Source organism: Hemitrygon akajei, chromosome 9 (assembly GCF_048418815.1).
Source record: "Hemitrygon akajei chromosome 9, sHemAka1.3, whole genome shotgun sequence".
Classification (NCBI taxonomy): Eukaryota; Metazoa; Chordata; class Chondrichthyes; order Myliobatiformes; family Dasyatidae; genus Hemitrygon; species Hemitrygon akajei.
In genome coordinates, this window is record NC_133132.1 from 105,756,039 (window position 1) to 105,776,573 (window position 20,535).

Genomic DNA, 20,535 nt, shown 5'->3' on the forward strand with positions numbered 1-20,535 from the left:
CGTTGTGGAAGGGAAAGTAGCAGTGATCAAGTATTCTGTCTCCCCGTGTGCTCACCTGGATATGTTGACAAAACTTTGGAGAGACCTTAGTCAGCGATGCTCTTTTTAAAGTCACCGGTGTGAATGAAGGCAGTCTCCAGGGTGCTGACGGTCTCATATAGTTCCTTGAGATCCTGGTCATTATCAGCCTGCGGTGGAATATACACAGCTGTTAACTCCCTAGGCAGCCAGAAAGGCCTACACAGCAGCACCAGATCCGGGGAACAAAAAGATTTGAGGGCATGCACATTCTGTGGGTTGCACTAAGCATTATTGACCATGAAGCATACCCCACCTCTTTTACTTTTGAAAGGTTTTTAAACCTGTCCGCCCAGAACAGGGAGAACCCAATGGGATGATCCGGTATCTCAACCGTCAGCCAGGTTTCCATGAAGCACAAAACATTAGGTTCCTGTGTTTTCCGCTGGTAGGAGATTCTGGTTCATAATTTGCACAGCTTGTTATTCAGGAACTGAACATTAGCCAGGATTATGCTGGGAGCAGCGGCCGATTACATTTAATAATTCAGGCTGTACAGCTCTCTGGGTCAAAAATTAGGGCAGAGACCATAGACCACAGACTGCAAAGCACACACCATAGAGCTCTGTACCATAGACTACGAACCGTAGAGCACAGACCATACAGCTTAGGCTAGACACCAAAGAACACACGGTGTAGAGCACAGATGATAGAGCTGAGGCCACAGAGACCATAGTTCTCACAGATAAGAAATTCCACTCTTAACCTCACAGATAAGAAGTTCCACCCTATTTTCCCTCTGAATCAAGATTTCCTATGAGGCAGAACATTGTACCAGTATACCATTGTATGTTTTTAAGTCATGCTTTATTAGATAAAGTTCTCAAGATCTTTACCTATGTTGTATGTAACAGGTTGCTCCTGTGAAGTATTTTCACTGTGAAAATACTGAATTGTGTGTTCAGTCACTAGCTAGAAAGTTGAAGGTCCTCGGGGCCCTTCCAACTAGAGTTAGAAGGTTAATTTTCTTTTTCCTAAAACTAAAGTAATTTTATGAATGCTTGAGATTTAAAAAAAAATTCTTTTATGTGTTGTTTGATGTTTAAATAAGGCCAGCAATAAAGAGAATTTTTTTAGCCAGCAGATGGAGCTAATTCACTTCATTAAGGTAAAGCTTAAGTTATTTGTTTGACTTTTTGGGAAGAAGCATCTCTTGCTGGTTATTACAATATACTGTATCATGCACAATCTTTACTGTTTGTTACAGGTATAGAGCCCCTGAAGTTCTTCTTCGGTCAACAAATTACAGTTCTCCTATTGACATGTGGGCTGTAGGTTGTATTATGGCAGAACTCTACACATTAAGACCACTTTTCCCTGGGTCTAGTGAAATAGATGAGATTTTCAAAATTTGCCAAGTTTTAGGAACACCTAAAAAGGTATGGAAAATTTTGCGTCTGATTATACCTTTGTAACATAGTCTGTGACTCATGATATAAAGATCAAGATGGAAAAATAATGTTCAGCAGGTGTTGAATTTGAATTTTAAAAGACTGTCTGACTTGGGGGTTTGAGTTGTCAGGAAATATTTGTACACTGCGGTAATATAATGCATACACATTTCTATCAGTAAAACTTGCACATTCTTTTGTTATGAAGTGTAGTTAGAGCATAGAATAGTACAACACAGGAAAGGGTCTTTTGGTCCACAAAGTTGTGCTAAACAAATTAAATCAGTAATAAAATGGCCTACTAAGCTAATCCCTTCTGCCACTCAATATCCAATTTGTTCCATTTTTCTCATGTTCACGTGCCTATCTAAACATCTCTTAAAAGTCCCTAGTCCCTAGACTAAAATTGACTCCTTCTACCTTAGGCCACAAACTTAACAATCGCCCCTCGTATACTGCTTTCAAATCTCCCCTCAATCTTCTATGTTCTTGGGAATAAAGTTTCTATCTATTCAATCTTTCTTTATAATTCATGTCCTCCAGTCCAGGCAACATCCTTGTAAATTTTCTTTGTACTCTTTCAATCTTATTTGCATCTTTCCTGTAGGTACGTGACCAAATCTGCGCACAATACTCAAATGAGGCCTCACCAATATCTTGTAGAAATAGAATATAATGTCCCAACCCCTTTACTCAGTTCTTTGACCTCTGAAGGCCATTGTGCTAAAAGTGTTCTTTAATGACCCTATCTATCTGTGATGCCGCTTCCAATGAATTATGGACCTGTACTACCAGATCGCTTTGTTCTACTGCTCACAGTGTCAAACCTATCCTGGTTGGTCCTCCTAAAGTGCAGCACCTCACAATTGTCTGCATTAAATACCATCTGTAAATTTCATCTTTAAAACTGAACCAATTCTGTTAGGTATGGTATTGTGCAAATTTATAAGAAAATCGGCTATAAGGTTGTTCCAAGCGCCTTGGGGAACTTGCCTTAGTCCTGCAGACTTTAGCTGTCTCGCTTGCTTGTGTCTCTCTAGGTAATCCCAGACAGCCTTGATGATCAGGGCTCTGTGGAGGCGCCACCATCTGAAACCATATAAAAACCTAGACTTCTGCACACAGTGCAATACATTAGTGGCCTTTAAAACAGTTAGATAGACTAATTTATGATAGAAAAATGGAGGGCTAAGTAGGAGTGAAAGGTTATATTGATCTTAAAGTAGGTTAAAAAAATCAGAACAACATTGTGGCCCAGAGGACCTGATCTGTGCTGTAATGTTTTGTGTATCAGTACATGCGAACCATTTAAAGGATGTAATTTGAACCTAGGCTACATCCACACTAGACCGGATAATTTTGAAAACGCCGGTTTTGCGTAAAAACGATAGGCGTCCACACTATGCGTTTTTAAAAGTATCTCTATCCACACTGAAACGGAGATTTCGGTGAATCTCCTCCTCCTGTGCATGTGCAGGACACATCTACCGAAAACAAGCGACATGTGTGATGTCGAATCTCGCAGTAAAAGTGCGCATTTGTGTAGTTACAGATTAGAAAAACTTAAAACGACTTACAGCTGTTGGCTCTCGCACAGGAGAACTTAAACTAAAAAAGACAAATACTGGAGCGTATGGCGGCAACTGGCAGGGAGTTCACGGACAGATTGACCCGGCTGACGACGAACATTGAAAAACTGACTAACTCTGTTGCATTAATAAAGCACCTTGTTAAATGTATAAAACATGTCTGCATCAGTGTTATCTTGTATTTCCTTACAATGTTACATTAGGCTGTTACACATCTATTGTCAGAGAAGTACTTGCATAAATAGGTAAACCACCTTCATACGAGCAAGGACAGAAAACAGGGCAAAGTGAGTACAGTATTTATTCAGTAAGTTATGGGTCGAAGTATTTGGTGAGTACATTTCTAACTCTTCTGGCTTCAGTCTCGTTGCCGTCTGTTCTGAAATTGTTAGGTTGCATTCAAGAAAACAATGAAATAGCACGCTGCCGTCTGATAGCGTTTTCAGAAGTCTCCGGTTATGCCGTCCACATTCATCTGCCTGAGCTGCGTTTTCAAAAATATCCACCTTGGAAAGCGTTTTTGAAAAGCTCCGGTTTCAGGAGACAAAAACGCTGTTTTAGTGTGGACGGAGGGTGAAAACGAAGAGAAAAAGCTTCGGTTACGGATTTATCCGGCATAGTGTGGATGTAGCCCTAGATTCCTTTTTGCGAAAGAGGTATTTAGTGAATAATTAGGTGCAAGTTTGCCCAGATAATGCTTTGCTCTGACAGTGATGATTGAATTATCCTGCAATCACTTGTGTCAGACATCTTTATAATTCACACTACTTTGTAATTGTCATCTTAGAATAATTGGTCAGAAGGCTATCAGCTTGCAGCAGCCATGAACTTTCGCTGGCCTCAGTGTGCGCCAAATAACCTCAAGACTCTGATTCCTAATGCAAGTGGTGAAGCCATTCAACTGATGAGGGATATACTGCAGTGGGACCCTAAGAAGCGCCCAACCCCAAGCCAAGTGAGTTTGTGAACTGTAGCTGAAATAGATTATACTTGCTATCAAATTGCCAGAATGCACAATTAATTAGGGGAGTTATAGAAACCTACAATAATGATCAGCTTATGGTCTGTCAATGGGCCATATAATTTAACTGCTTTAACTAAAGTCATAAATTTATGTCATGCTTCTGGTCTTGCAGGTCATTCTGATATTCTGGAATACTTTATTGTGTGGTGTGAGGGAATTTCTCAGAATTAAGTTTTTCTGTTGAATTTGCATAGTACCTATTTTGAATTTAAGATCTCGGCTAATCCTATTTCTCTTTGACTTTGTGCAGATTGATGCCTGGTTCTAATTCTGCAAGTGGGGGCAGTTCTTTAATATGCTCATTGTCTATCCTTGATGAACTTGTAAATGGGACATCAGGATAGTGATCAATTAGAAGGACCATTGAAACTAAATATTTGTTTTGATATGTAGTTTCAGTTTTGTAGAGGATGATGAAATTCCCCACATCCCAGTAGCCATGAAATTCTGTCACTCTTTTGATTGGCTCTGATTAATTTATACTAGAGACTGACCTATCAAACTCCTCCTCTAGCCCTTTACCTTTCCCACCCACCTGAATTCACCTAACACCTAGCCAGTCCTCCTTCCTCTTCCCTTTCCTTTTTATTCTGGCATCTTCCCCTTTTCCAGCCATGCAGAAAGGTCTGGGCCTGAATTGTTGACTGTTTATTCATTTCCATAGATGCTGCCTGACTTGCTGAGTTCACCCAGCCATTTTTGTGTCTGTTGCTAGAGATTTAAAAAAAAAAACTGTCTTTGTGGTGTAGTATCATTTAAAGCATTTGTATCAGTATAAACGGTGTAAAGGCGCTACTTGGCCTCAGAATGTTTTGCATTGTATTTGCAGGCACTGCGATATCCCTATTTCCATGTTGGCCAAGCTCTGGGAACTCCTCAGCAAGTGCAAGAGCAAGGGAAACAGCAAAGAGAAATGCATAACAGGCACACGGTTAATCAGCTGAAGCCTGTGCCACCACCTCAACCCCCAGCCCTGCTTAACCCCCATCCACCCTCAAGGCAGTTACAGCAAATTACTCCCTCTCAGCACCAAACTAGTGTGCAGCAAGCCAATATATCAGGCTCACATGACAGTGGCAACAACAATGAACCAACAAAACAGCATCAAAATATTCTACCTCCAATAAACATCAAAGTGTGTAAAGTAAGAATTCTTGCTTTTAAAATTGATGAGGGTTAGTGTCATAAATTTAACCAAGGTGCTAAGTGTATAGTTAATTTTAGACCACATTTGGAATATTGTGTTCAGTTCTGGTTGCTTCATTGTAGGAAGGATGTGGAAGCTTCAGAGAGGGTGCATAGGAGATTTACCAGGATGCTGCCTGGGTAAGAAAGCATGTCTTATGAGCAAAGGTTGAGTGAAGCTAGTACTTTTCTCTTTGGAGCAGAGGAGGATCGACAGGGGTTGGTGACTTGAAAGAGGTGTAAAGATGATAAGAGGCATAGGTGGATAGCCGGAGACTTTTTCGCAGAGCGGAAACAGCTAATGCAAGGGGCAAATTTTAAGTTACTCGGAGTAAGGTATAGAGGGGATGTCAGAGGTAGATTTTTTTTTTTTTTACACAGAGTGGTGGATGCATGGAACACTGCCAGGGTGGTGGTAGAGGAAGATACCTTGGGGACATCTAAGAAACTCCTAGACAGGCACATGGATGAAAGAAGCATAGTGGGAGGAAAGGTTAGACTTATCTTGGAGTAGGTTAAAGGTTGGCACAACTTTAAGGGCCAAGACCCTTTATTGTGCTGCAATACTCCATGTTGTGATGTCAGCATAGAAGATCATAACATAGAATACTACAGCACATCAAGAACATGTGTATGGAATATAATATTCCATGTTAACATTACAACCATGTCAAAGCCCAAGGTTTAATATATTATCTGGAAGTAATTTCAATAACCTGCATTTTCTGTGGGAAATGGGATTGTGAAATTGCTCCTTGGTAGTTAAGTACCTTTCTTGATTTTATTATTGCCTTTTAATCACTTGACATATCCAGGATGTTGGTACTTGAGAAGCTAAAGGATCATGATTAACCATAGATACTGTTTTTAAAAAAAAAAGGTTGAAAAAATGTAATCTCATTTTCTAGTGTAATTATAAAAGAACAGAATCAGTGTTTAGTGTTCTTTATAATACATTTTTTGGGAAATGCTCAGATTGTCAAATCGCCTCACTGTTCTGCGATGCAGAGCCAGGACACTCCTGCAATTGGGCTGACTTGGTAATAGCTACCTTTTAAATAATTGAATAGTTTATTAACTTCTTGTTCTGCCATTACACCTGGGCATTTTAGCGAAGTTGCTGGGTTATGGGGTCAAATACACTTCCTATCTGGCCTCTCTTAACACCATCTGGCATATCTAGTGTGGTCCTATTAATTTTGATTGGGGTTCCTGATCTTCAGTTATTAAGGTAAGTTTTTTTTTCAATGTATAAATGTATATTAGTTTTAAACTAACAGAATTTGTGTTTTTTTTTAAAAACTACAAGTTCTTAATTTTAAGTTTTAAAACCTTCCAGTATTCCTAATTGTCTTTGACCAAAGATAATCAGTTGAAGGAAAAGCCTCACAGCATGTGGTGTTGGAGGCCCATGTGGTGTCTGGGCGGGGCCTTAATTCTCATAATTTACACTTGGTGTCCCACCATACCCTACTGAATGGTCAAAACAATGATGTTTGCAGTGTACTGGGAATTACATGGCCACAAAATATGCTAATATAGGCTAGCCAGTAGCTGTAAGGGCTGGGCTGGACGGTGCACCAGGATAGTGGCTAGTGTAATGCTTTACAACAGCGATTGGGGTTCAATTCTCCCAAGAAGGTAAAGTATTTGTACCTTCTGATCACTTGGAGTTCTTCTGCATCCTCCTGTTTCCTTCCACATTCCAAAGACTCATGGGTTAGTAAGTTGTTGGCATCCTATGTTGGTGCTGGAAGCATGGTGACATTTGTGGGCTGTTCCCCAGCACGTCCTGGGATTGCGTTTGTCATTGATGCAAGCAAAGCACCTCACTGCATATTTCAATCTTCAAAATAAATCAAATCTTATTTTAGCAAATGCAACATCAAATTTGTGCAAGCTTAGCTCCCATAAATTGTAAAGTGATCATTTTCAGATGATCTGATTTAGAAATTTTGATTATTAATAGAGAAATTAGATCTGTTGGTCAGGGAACAGGCAGCATCACTTGTGGAAGCAGATTCCAGTTAAATACCAAGGCCTATTCAAGTCATGTGATTTTTTCAGATACTGTAATATATTTCGCTAGAATATTAGGCATAATTTCTGCATTTACAAAATGTTGCTGTTTTGTCTAACTGATTTAATTTCTCATCTTGTCATCTCCAACTGTACTGTATTGTGTCAGTTCGCCTAGATCTTTGTGTTTCAGACTCTTGGATGTTGCTGAAATTCAGAACCTCCTGACATTATGTAAGCTGTCCAATTATAGGTTGTGTTAGTGTTTATTTACAAAAATTTCCAGTGAAACAATGTAAATATTGCAGTTATGCTTCTGATTTTGTTCTGATTATTTTAATCATAGCTCAAGTTGTTAAATGTTTTTTTGTAATCTCAGAAAGTAATCAAGACAGAGGATAATATCTGCAGTAGCACCAAGCCAAATGGCAGTGCTCGACGATGGAGTCATACTATTTTGAAAGATTTCAGCAACTGGAATGATTCTGGTGGCTTGGAATTTGTTTCTTCAGCTAAAAATGCAAATTTGAATGATAAAAAACGCCAAAGTCAAGAATCGCAGTTGAAGTAAGCAGACCACCATTCTGTACCACTTTGTCTAATTTCCTTTTGAAGTTGTAAACTATTTGGTGAATCTTATTCTTTGCAGAATGGAAAGCTTTTTAGACTTTACTCCTTCAAATACTAAATCAAGCAGTAAGAATATGCCGACAGATAATCTGCCTCAAGCGGATGCGACTTCTAGAGTTTCGTCAGCCAAATATCACTATCTGAAACAATCGAGATATCTGCCAGGTTTGTAACAAATGAAGTCTGTAACCATTTCATGTTAGTGGGAAATGGGTAATTTAAGCAAAAAAAAATGTACTGTACCTTTTGAACTTAAATAATAGACCGTCAGGCAGTAGGTACTACAGTATAAGGACTGTTAGGTTCTTCCCCCACGCTGTGACTTCAGAACACCCTACTACCACCCAATAACACATTATTAATGACAGTGCCAGTAGGAGTAATACTATTGCAAGTGTTGAGGCCCCCATTGGTCGGAGTCAACAATGGATGTTTTGTCCTAGCTGCCTAGATACGCAAGCCTAGGCAATATGATACGGAGAGCGAGCTGTTGCCCATGTAGCAAACTCCTCTCTACGCATCTGATGAACCCAAAGAAACTGACACAGTTTGGTACCAGCAGTGTTGCAAGAGTTGCCAGTCAGCAATGAACTTAGGGACTCCAGCTCTGGATTTTTTCCCCTTGGGGTTTACTCCCAAAGCCTTCCCCATGAGTAAGTATAACCGCAAGGCAGCGAAGGTTTGAGCTCAGAGTTTTTCTCCTCCCAGTTGGGCTGCCAACCACGGCTGACGAGCCCCATCTGCCCAAAGCAACTGGTTTTAAGACGTCAGTACATTTTGCTATTTGTCCTATCAGTAGAAACCATTCCGCTGGGCTTGGTAGCCAAGCCATATGTGAAAGGCAGGAGTTGACCTTGAATGTTAAAGGCTATTTGAGGTTGCTCATCATTGACAGCATTTAATAGGTAATGGGAGCTTGTTCGCATTACTACCCCCAGCTATAACAATACTAGGAAGTAGTACTATTGTATATTTTAACTATATGTTGTAAAGCACTTTATGTGAACTTGTACATCTACAGAATACTTTTTTATTTGATAATGTTGTGTTACTATCATTTTATATACTGTATGATTTGTATATGATTGACTGTATATACTGTGTTTTGCACCTTAGTCCATGAGGAATTGTTTAGCTGTATACATGTGTATGGTTGAATGACAATAAACTTGAAGTTGTATAGTTTTAACAAATGTAAATGTTAATTTGTAGATAAATTGATCTCATGCCATCCCCATTTGCTCTGATTTAGTTTAATATCACCACCTTAGTTCAAAGTCAAAGTACATTTATTATCAAAGCATATATTAAAGTAGCTGCCCATGTATCTTCCCTCGGTTGATTTATTTATTTCTATGTATTTTTAAAAATACAACGCAAACAGGCCCTTCCAATCCAACAAGCCACACCGCCCAGCAACCCATCTATTTAACCCTAACCTAATTACAGGACAATTTACAATGATCAATTAACCTACTAACCAGTATGTCTTTGGACTGTGGGGGGAACCAGAGCACCTGGAGGAAACCCATGCACTCAAAGGAAGAACATAGAAAATTTCTTACAGAGGATGCTGGAATTGAACTCCAATCTACAGCACCCTGAGCTGTAATAGCGTAGTGCTAACGGCTGCACTACGGTGGTTTGAGTTTAAAACCCAAGTTTGACATCACCTAATCACTGTTTTCTGGTTTTCCTTTTAATGTGGAAGTCTGTTTCACATCATATCCCTCTGTTTCTAAATTTAAAAAAAAACAAGATTATCATGTTTGGAATATGATTGAGACAAAACCCAAACTTGCTACTGGGAATTGGAAATAACTGGGAAGAGAATTTGTTACAACGTTTGTAGAAATTGGAGTAATTTTAGGTCTCAGACGGTCCAGACAACATGGGCTTTTTTTAAAATCAGCTATGTTGCAAGGGCAGTGATCTTTGTAGAGAATAAATCGAAGTTTCAAATACTGTACCTTTTGTAAATCAAGTATCCAGGGAAATGTTGACCATATTCTATTATATGATAGGTACAGAAGGTCAGAGGGACTTGGGAGTCCTTGTGCAAGACTCCCAAGAGGTTAGTTTACAGGTTGAGTCTGTGGTAAAGAAGGCAAATGCAATGTTGGCATTTATTCCAAGGGGAATAGAATATAAAAGCAAGGAGATAATGCTGAAGACACTAAGTCAGGCTGCAGTTGGAGTTTTGCCAACAGTTTTTGGCCTCGTATCTCAAAAAGGTGTTGTTCTTGGAGAAAGTCCAGAGGTGATTCCCAAGGATGATTCCAGGGATAAGAATGAGGGGGTTTACATATGAGGAGCGTTTGGGAGCTTTGGGTTTGTACCCACATGAATTTAGAAGAATGTGGGGGTGGGGGGATCTCATTGAAATCTACCGAATGTTGAAAGGGCTAGATGGGTAGAGAGGATGTTTCATATGGTGGGAGTATCCAGAACCAAAGCGTGTAGCCTCAGATTTGAGGGGTGACCTTTCAGAACAGGGGTAAAGAGGAATTCTTTTTTTAGCCAGAGAATAGTGAATCTGTGGAATGCTCTGCCACAGACTGCGGTGGAGACCAAGTCTGTGGGTATATTTTCCTGACTGATCAGGGCATCAAAGGCTATGGCGTGAAGGCAGGTGTATAGGGTTCAGTGGGATCCGGGATCAGCTGTAATAAAACAGAAGAGCAGGCTCGATGGGCTGAATGGCCTAACTCTGCTCCTATGTCTCATGATTATAATCCTTTGCATATCTGTTATTCAATATATACACTCGGTCACTTCATTAGGTACAGAAGTGGAACCTGTTGTGGTCTTCTGCTGTATCCCATCCACTTCAAGGTTCTACATTTTGTGTGTTTAGAGATGATTTTCTGCACACCACTATTGTAACAAGTGGTTATTTGAGTTGCTCTTGCCTTCCTGTCAGCTTGAACCAGTCTGGTTATTTTCCTCTGACCTCTTTTTAAGTTCACCCACAGAACTGCCCTCTCGGGATGTTTTCCATTTTTCTTTTTTTTGCACCATTTTCTGTAAACTCTAGAGACTGTAGTGTGTGGAAAAACCCAGGAGATCAGCCATTTCTGAAGTATTCAAACCACCCCTCTGGCACCAATAATTATTTCATGGTCAAATTCACACAAATGATCTTCTTGACCATACCTGCTTGCATAAATGCGTTGAATTGCTGCCCCATGATTTGCTGATATTTGCATTAATGAGCAGGTGTACAGCTATTCCTAATAACGTGGCTGCTGAGTGTCAATGTTTAGAAGAAAACAAAATGTGTGCGTTGTGTAACATACTTAAAACTTGCATTGAAACATTACTACAATTTTATGTCATTTTGATCTTGCAGGAATTAATGCCAAGAAAACCCCACTTGCCAATATAGGTAAAGATTTCAACGTTCATAATCTCTGGGCCAACTCTAACTTTTCCAATAAACCTTTAGGAGTTGTTGAAGGAGCACTTCCCCTCAGCTGTACCAACACAGGTAAGGCGATGCCTATCTTATTGTCCTGTTGTTTTGTAGGTGACTTTCAGCTTAGAGTTATTTCTGAGGCACTCATCTTTGCAGGAGCATAAACTGAAGTGAGCTCTCTCCCCCTCCCAACTGTAATGTGCAAGTTCATGTTTATTGTCATCTTACTGTACCTGTATATATTCAAACGAAACTGCAGTCATCTGGACCGCGGTGCACCCTCAAAACATGCATCACCCAGAGCGCATAAACCAAAACATTACCATGAGTGTGTTTATAAACTGTAATTTAAAATCCATGTAGTGTGCCGCACATGTTAACAGTACATAAACAGCTTGCTGTCCTAGTGACAAGACCATGGTGGTGGCAGGGTACCCTTTAGTCTTACAGTTTTGCTGGAAGAATCTGTTACCTAATCTGGCAGTCCTAGTCCTGATGTGCCTGTACCTCCTTCCTGGCAGCAGTGGGTCAAAGAGATTGTGAGAAAGTGGTTGGGATCCTCAACAATGCTTCAGGCCCTTCGTCTGCAATGCTCCCAGTAAGTGCCACAAATAGGGGAGGAAGGAGACCCTGGAAATCTGGGCGGTTTGTACTATCCTCTGTAGGTCTTGTAGTTGCCTTGCACTTTCCATACCATCCAAGCATCCAATCTTGTATATATTAGCTACATTAATGAAACATACGAAGAAGTGTCCAGATAATAGAGAGTAAAGCAAATGACACAAAGCTGGGTGGCAGTGTGAAATATGAGAAGGATGTTAGGAGAATGCAGTGTGACTTGGACAGGTTGGGTGAGTGGGCAGATGCATGTCAGATGCAGTTTAATGTGGATAAATGTGAGGTTATCCACTTTGGTGGCAAGAACAGGAAGGCAGATTACTATCGGAATGGTGTCAAGTTAGGAAAAGGGGAAGGACAACGAGATCTAGGTGTTCTTGTACATCAGTCACTGAAAGTAAGCATGCAGGTACAGCAGGCAGTGAAGAAAGCTAATGATGTGTTGGTCTTCATAACAAGGAGAGTTGAGTATAGGAGCAAAGAGGTCCTTCTGCAGTTGTACGGGGCCCTGGTGAGACCACACCTAGAGTATTGTGTTCAGTTTTGGTCTCCAAATTTGAGGAAGGACATCCTTGCTATTGAGGGAATGCAGCGTAGGTTCACGAGGTTAATTCCCGGGATGGCGGGGACTGTCGTATGTTGAAAGATTGGAGCGACTGGGCTTGTATACACTGGAATTTAGAAGGATGAGAGGGGATCGGATTGAAACATAGAAGATTATTAAGGGATTAGACACGCTAGAGGCACTAAACATGTTCCTGATGTTGGGGGAGTCCAGAACCAGAGGCCACAGTTTAAGAATAAGCGGTAGGCCATTTTGAACAGAGTTCAGGGGAAAACTTTTTCACCTGAAGAGGTGTGGAGCTATGGAATGCTCTGCCTCAGAAGGCAGTGGTGGCCAATTCTCTGGATGCTTTCAAGAAAGAGTTAGATAGAGCTCTTGAAGATAGCGGAGTCAAGGGATATGGGGAAAAGGCAGGAACGGGGTACTGATTGTGGATGATCAGTCATGATCACATTGAATGGCGGTGCTGGCTCGAAAGGCCGAATGGCCTACTCCTGCACCTATTGTCTATTATCTGTGTTTTTATCTATTATCTTTGGCCTTGGCGAAGACCCTAAGAAAATGAGTAAGTTATATTCATTGGTGTCCTGCTATGATATAAACCATTCCGGAGGAATGAATGAGGTAATGCTGGGTGTTTGGGGAGATGAGGAATGGGGTTGAGAGCTTCTGACAGCATTGCATGGCTTTCTGAAAGGGAGCATAAAACCTGATAGCAAAACCAAAAAGACTTGACGGAAACTTATTGTGTTGATGGGAGTCTGTGGAATTAAGGTGGCAGATGTGTTTATTCATGCACAGCTGGCTCAGTAGAAAAATGGAAGATGATTGTGGTGGTGGAATGCATTACTTCCTGTCAGTCTCCTTATGTTCAGATACTCCTGCACCTAGCCATCACTTCATGGTAAATACAGTCAATCTGTATGTAAGCTAATCTTGTATACAGTGTATTTTGGTTAATTGGTCTAAATCGTGAGCAGTACATTTTGGCACAATTAAGTGGCTGTCCCAATTAGTCAAAGGGTCATAGAACGAGTTAAGAAGGTTAAAAAAAAAACAGAAAAACTACCATTTAACTGAGTAACAAATTGTGTATTTAAATTGAAATGCAGAACAAATTACACTGTCAATACCACTACAGTATAATGAAACTGTTGGTTCCTAATTGTTATTGACGGAGAAATTCATCCACTGTACCTGTACATTCTGGAGTTCTTTTGATTGACTAAATGAACAAAATTAGCGCAGACACCTAGTGTAGATCCTGGACTACCTTCATACAAGGTTATCGGATGATTGCATCCTCCAAATTTTCGTTGTAACATTCAAGATGACTGTTGATACCTACGAATTCTTCATAGCTCCTAATTTGCTGAAGTAGTGAAATTGTTTCATTTTCACTCCCAGCTGTTTCTGGCATCTCTGAGCCTGAATGCTTGAAACTGAAGTAGGCAAAACAGTTCTGAATTGTCTTGCTGCTTATTTCTCGCCAGCTATTAGTGACAAAAATCATTGCTATTTGAACACGAACACACACAAGTGGTGCTATTTTAAAAACAGTCCGGGGTGGGGTGAACACTAATAGGCACTGTATATCACACACAACCACGCTCAGTTACTTGAACATTGTGCAAATACAAATAGAAAAGCAAAGTAATAATAAATAAATAAACAATATTGAGAACATGACTTGCAAAATCCTTGAAAGTGAGCACATTGGATGCTTGACAATATTTCTTAATGGCTTCTATTGGGCTTCTTCGTTTTGAGATGGATTTCAAAATTGTATATAGTATACTTTGATAATAAATATGCTTAGAACTTTGATAGGTTGTGGAATCAGTTCAAAGTTAGGGGGGGCCTCTTGGTTGAGGAGTAATAACTGTTCCTGAAATAAAGCTAATAATTTTTTAATATGGGAAGGCAATGTATTTAATGGTGGAGTTGACCTTGGTATCTGTGTACATAAATCTTTATTAAAACGTTTTCCTTCTGATAAGGCAGAACAAGATAAAATGCCTTTTTTTTTTGAAAATATAAATTACAAGCTTTTAACTGAAAGAAGAGCCTGTTAAATAGAAGTCATACTAGAGCTTGATAAATTTCTAGTTTGGCTTCAGCTGTTTTACGGAGGAAGTGAAGGCTTTAGAAGGGAGACTAGTGATCTTCGTGAATGTCAAACAGAAAATTTGCAAGTGCTGGAAATCCAAGCATCACACACAAAATGCTGGAGGAACTCAGCAGGCCAGGCAGCATCTATGGAAAAAAAGTACAGTTGACGTTTCAAGCCAAAACCCTTTGAAGATTTCTGCCGAAGGATTTCTGCTGGAAACGTCGACCGTACTTTGTTTCCATAGATGCTGCCCAGCCTACTGAGTTTCTCCAGCATTTTGTGTGTTGATCTTCCTGAATGTTCCCAGGGTAATGGACTTTCAAGGTTGGGAAGAGTATGGATCGTTCTCCTTGGAGTAGAGATTGTATGGAGCTGAGATGATTTTATGATGGAGATTTTGATAGAGTAGATGATAAAGCTGCTGATGACTAGATTACGTAGCTTCAAAATTACATCGAGCAGTAAGACTCTTTCCAGCCCACCCCCCCACCCTCGCCCAAGTTGTTAAGACTTGGACAACCGGACATGGAAACTGAATGCATGATTTTGAAAAGTAATTTAAGTTGTTTTGACAAAAGCAGATACTACCTTATTTTCTTTTCCAGTTTATGCCTCTGGCACTGATGCCTCTGGAGGATACATGTCAACGTTTCGTAAGAAAGAAGTTGGATCTGCTGGCCAAAGAGTGCAGCTAGCACCAGTTGTGGAAACCGACTCCAGTGAGTATCACGAATCTGTAGACCATGTGATCTTTCAGTTAATATTTCAATGTTTCTAACCCTGAGCCTCTACCGTTAAGGAAGTGATTCCATGGGGTTTAGGCAACCCATAAGACATTGGAGCAGAATTAGGCCATTCAGTCCACCAAGTCTGCTCCACCATTCCATCCTGCTGATTTATTATCCATCTGAACCCCATTCTCCTGCTTTCTGTCCATATCCTTTGACACCCTTACTAATTAAGAATCTTTGCTTATAATATACCCACTGACTTGGTCTCCAGAGCAGTCTGTGGCAATGAATTCCACAAATTCACTATCCTCAAAAGAAATGACTCCTCATCTGTTCCAAAGGGAGATCCTTGTATTCTGAGGATGAGCCCTCTCGTCCTAAACTTCCCCACTAAATAAGCAGCAAGACAATTCAGAACTGTTTTGCCTACTTCAGTTTCAAGCATTCAGGCTTAGAGATGCCAGAAATTGTGCCAAAATTGCTATCAGATCAATCTCAATACATCCAATCTGTAGAAGTGGGACAAAATTGTTGTGAGGAAGAGATTGGGATGAACAGAGGAACTGGTTGTGGCAGGATGGAGATTAATTTTGTTTGACTGATACAGTGCTTTTGGAGCTTTTTAATTATAAAATCTGTTGGAAAGTAAACAAAAAACAGCAGGATCTTTAAGATGTTTGACATCTGAAACAAAGGCATACTGGAAACACACAACAAATCAGGCAGCATATTTGGAAAGATTAACTGGGACTTGATAAGGCTGCATTTGGAGCATTATGAGCAATTTGGGCCCCAACCTAAGAAAGGATGTGCTGGCATTGGAATAGGTTCCAGAGGAGGTTCATGAGAATAATCCCTGGAATGAAAGGGTTAATATACGATAAGAGTTTAATGGCTCGAGGTCTGTACTCGCTGGAGTTTAGAAGAATGGGGGGGGGGGGGGAGGAATATCATTGAAAGCTATTGAATATTGAAAGGCCTAGAAAGAGTGGAAGTGGAGAGGAAGTTTCCTATAGTTGGTGAGTTTAGGACCAGAGGGCACAACCACAAATACAAGGATATCCCTTTTGAACTGAAATGAGAAATTTCTTTAGCCAGAGGGTGGTGAATTTGTGGAATTCATTGCCACAGCTGGCTGCAGTCATTAGGTTAATTTAAAAAGGAGTTTGATTCGTTCTTGATTAGTAAGGGCAGCAAAAGTTATGTGGAGAAGGCAGGAGAATGGTGTTGAGAGGGATAATAAATCAGCCATGATGGAATGGTGGAGCAGACTCGATGGGCTGAATGGAGTAAATCTGCTCCTACAATATTATGCAAAAGTCTTGGGCACCCTAGATTTTTTTAATATAAATTTTGCATTAGATGTTTATATTTTGTCTTCTGCATTAGTGTGTCAGTAGAAAAGACCAAGTTTTAGATCCAAACTTTCATTTTCCTGAAGTTAAATGTTAGAAATATGTTTTTTGTATTTTGTTAAAGAAAGACATATTACGTAATAGACCATTTTTCAAGTAAAAACTTGATTATTTTGTAGGCTGCATCACTCTCTGGTGGGGGGGGGGGGGAAGGCTACTGCATAGGATTGAAAGAAGCTACAGAGGGTTGTAAATTTAATCGGCTCTTCCTTGGGTACGAGCCTACAAAGTAGCTGGGACATCTTCAGGGAACGATGTCTCAGAAAGGTAGTGTCCATTATTAAGGGCCTCTAGCACCAAGGGCATGCCCTTTTCTCACTGTTACCATCAGGTAGGAGGTATAGAAACCTGAAGGCACATGCTCAGCGATTCAGAAACAGCTTCTTTCTCTCTGCCATCTGATTCCTAAATGGACATTAACCCGTGAGCACTACCCACTTTTTAAATATTTTGTTTTTTGCATGATTTTTCATCTATTCAATATAAATATACTGTAATTGATTTATTTATTATTTTCTCTTCTATATTATGTATTGCATTGAACTGCTGCTGCTAAGTTACCAAATTTCACGACACATGCCGTTGATAGACCTGATTCTGATTCTGCTGTATATAGCCCAGTGCATGATTAAACAAAGAAAGCAAACAGGATGATAATGATCAATGACATACTGAGTTGATTGAACTAAACGGATTAACTGAAACAGAAACTGATCTAGAAGAAATCAAACTGGGTGAAGGTCAGCCAAAGTAAAAGGTGAGGGTGTGGTAGATGTGGTAGTTTAACCTTCAAATCATCATTTCTTCCACCATAGCTAGAGTGGGTTATCCTGCATCAGCAAGGTCTGTCCCAAGCAGAACTTTTGTGGCAGACAGGAGTTTCAAGGCGTGCTGAACAAGCCCTTCTGAAGAAGCACAAAGAAACAGACAAGGCTGGGGACTAGAAAAGCAGTGGTTGGCCACAGAAACTGGGTGCAGCAGGCAAGAGATACAACAAATTTCCATCCCTTCTAAATCAGAAGTACAGCACTGCTATCAGCTCTGAACTCACAGAAACCACTGCAACCCAAGTACACCCCTCTATAGTCCAGAAGGCTCTTGTCAGAAATAGACCTTATGGGAGAATTGCTGCTAAAAAGCCATTCCTCCAAAGTGGAAACAACCAAGAGAATCACTTGAGCATAAAAACACAAGGACTGAGGTATAGAAACATAGAAAACTTACAGCACAATACAGGCCCTTCGACCCACAAAATTGTGCCAAACATGTCCCTACCTTAGAAATTACTAGATTTCCCCATAGCCCTCTATTTTTCTAAGCTCCATGTACCTATCCAAAAGTCTCAAAAGACCCTATCATATCCGCCTCCACCACCATTTCCGGCAGCCCATTCCATGCACTCACCACACTCTGAGTAAAAAAACTTACCCCTGACATCTCCTCTGTACCTACTCCCCAGCACCTTAAACCTACGTCCTCTTGTGGCAACCATTTCAGCCTTGGGGAAAAAGCCTGTGACTATCCACACGATCAATGCCTCTTATCATCTTGTACACCTCTTATCAGCTCACCTCTTATCCTCCGTCGCTCCAAGGAGAACAGGCCGAGTTCATTCAACTTGTTTTCATAAGGTCTGCTCCCCAATCCAGGCAACATCCTTGTAAGTCTCCTCTACACCCTTTCAATGGCTTACACGTCCTTCCTGTAGTGAGGTGACCAGAACTGAGTACTGTACTCCAAGTGGGGTCTGACCAGGGTCCTATATAGCTGCAACATTACCTCTTGGCTCCTAAATTCAATTCCATGATTAATGAAAGCCAGTACACTGTACACCACCTTAACCACAGCATCAACCTGCGCAGCTGCTTTGAGCGTCCTATGGACTCGGACCCCAAGATCCCTCTGATCCTCCACACTGCCAAGAGTCTTACCATTAGTACAATATTCTGCCATCGTATTTGACCAACCAAAATGACCGATTTCACACTTAGCTGGGTTGAACTCCATCTGCCACTTCTCAGCCCAGTTTTGCATCCTATCAATGTCTCGCTGTAACCTCTGACAGCCCTCCGCACTATCCACAATACCTCCAACCTTTGTGTCATCAGCAAACTTACTAACCCATCCCTCATTCAGGTCATTTATGAAAATTACGAAGAGTAGGGGTCCCAGAACAGATCCCTGAGGCACACTACTGGTCACCAACCTCCATGCAGAATATGACCCGTCTACAACCATTCTTTGTCTTCTGTGGGCAAGCCAGTTCTAGATCCACAAAGCAATGTCCCCTTGGATCCCATGCCTCCTGACTTTCTCAATAAACCTTGCATGGGGTACCTTATCAAATGCTTTGCTGAAATCCATATACACCACATCTACTGTATCTTCCTTCATCAACATGTTTAGTCACACCCTCAAAAAATTCAATCAGGCGACTTGCCCTTGACAAAGCCATGCTGACTATTCCTAATCATATTATACTTCTCCAAATGTTCATAAATCCTGCCTCTCAGGATCTTCTCCATCAACTTACCAATCACTGAGGTAAGACTCATTGGTCTGTAATTTCCTGGGCTATCTCTACTCCCTTTCTTGAATAAAGGAACAACATCCGCAACCCTCCAATCCTTTGGGACCTCTCCCATCCCCATTGATGATGCAAAGATCACCGTCAGAGGCTCAGCAGTCTCCTCCCTCACCTCCCACAGTAGCCTGGGGTACATCTCATCTGGTCCTAGCAACTTATCCAACTTGATGCTTTCCAAATGCTCCAGCACATCCTCTTTCTTAATATTTACATGCTCAGTATTGAACAGTGGCAGCAAATGTTCTGGACTGATAAGTCAAAAACTGATATTTTTAGCTCAAGAGGAGGCAGTTTATCTATAGAAGAGCTGGAGAGTGCTGCATAGATGAGTGTCTGTAGCCACAGATAAAACACATGGAGGTTCCCTACAGGCTGGAGCTGCATTTTTGAAAATGGAGTTGGTGATCTGGTCAGAATTAATGGAATCCTTAATGCTGAGAAGTACAAGCAAATTGTTATGCATGATGCAATACCATCAGGAAGGGGCCTGATTGGTCCCAAATTCATTTTGCAGCAGGACAATGACCCCAAACATAAACGGCCAAGGTAATCTTCAGTTAAAAAGAAGAACAGGGAGTTCTGCAACAGATAGTATGGCCTCCACAGAGCTCTGATGTCAACATCATCGAGGCTGTTTGGGATTATGTGGAGACAGAAGCAAGCAAGACAGTCAAAGTCTGCAGAAGAACTGTGGCAAGTTCTCTCAAGATATTTGAAACAATCTACCAACTGATTTTCTTATAAAACTGCATGACAGTGTACCTAAGAGAATTGATGCGGTTCTAAAGGCAAAGGCTGATGACAACAAATATAGATTTGATTTAGTATTTTACTGTTTACTGCTCTTTCTAGTATTTTTTTGATATTCAGAAACCTCATTATTTTTGAAAGCATCTTCACTTTACATAGTTTTTAACATGTGCCTAAGATTTTTGCACAGTAGTGTATGTCTTGTGCACTATAACTTTATGACTCTAAACAATGTGCAAAAAAAAACTTAAATTGTGCAAATAAGATAAAATACTTAAAAACATGAGTTGTAAAGTGAATCTGTAGGTTGTAGAATCATTTCAGAATTGTGGATCAAAGGCAACTGGTTTGGTTAAGAAGAGCCAGTTACAAGGGGTATCCTTTTTATAAGAAGGTTAATGGCAAATTAATCAGAGCATGTT

The 20,535-nt window shown here is 40.5% G+C and overlaps 1 protein-coding gene across 3 annotated transcripts in view; it reads left to right on the top strand.

Moving 5' to 3' along the window:
- LOC140733428 (serine/threonine-protein kinase ICK-like) overlaps window positions 1–20,535 on the top strand; it is a 54,732-nt gene that overhangs the window by 31,286 nt on the left and 2,911 nt on the right. Inside the window, exons 7-14 of one of the 3 annotated variants that reach the window (XR_012100283.1) lie at window positions 1,286–1,457; window positions 3,846–4,013; window positions 4,912–5,226; window positions 7,666–7,853; window positions 7,936–8,081; window positions 11,269–11,406; window positions 15,236–15,349; window positions 19,878–20,056. Coding sequence is in view for 2 of the 3 variants with exons in the window: in XM_073056737.1 (XP_072912838.1) it covers window positions 1,286–1,457; window positions 3,846–4,013; window positions 4,912–5,226; window positions 7,666–7,853; window positions 7,936–8,081; window positions 11,269–11,406; window positions 15,236–15,349 (1,241 nt within the window). In the remaining variant the exon portion in view is untranslated. The remainder of the gene's footprint in view (window positions 1–1,285; window positions 1,458–3,845; window positions 4,014–4,911; window positions 5,227–7,665; window positions 7,854–7,935; window positions 8,082–11,268; window positions 11,407–15,235; window positions 15,350–19,877; window positions 20,057–20,535) is intronic. The other 2 variants (XM_073056737.1, XM_073056738.1) reach the window with 2 other exon arrangements.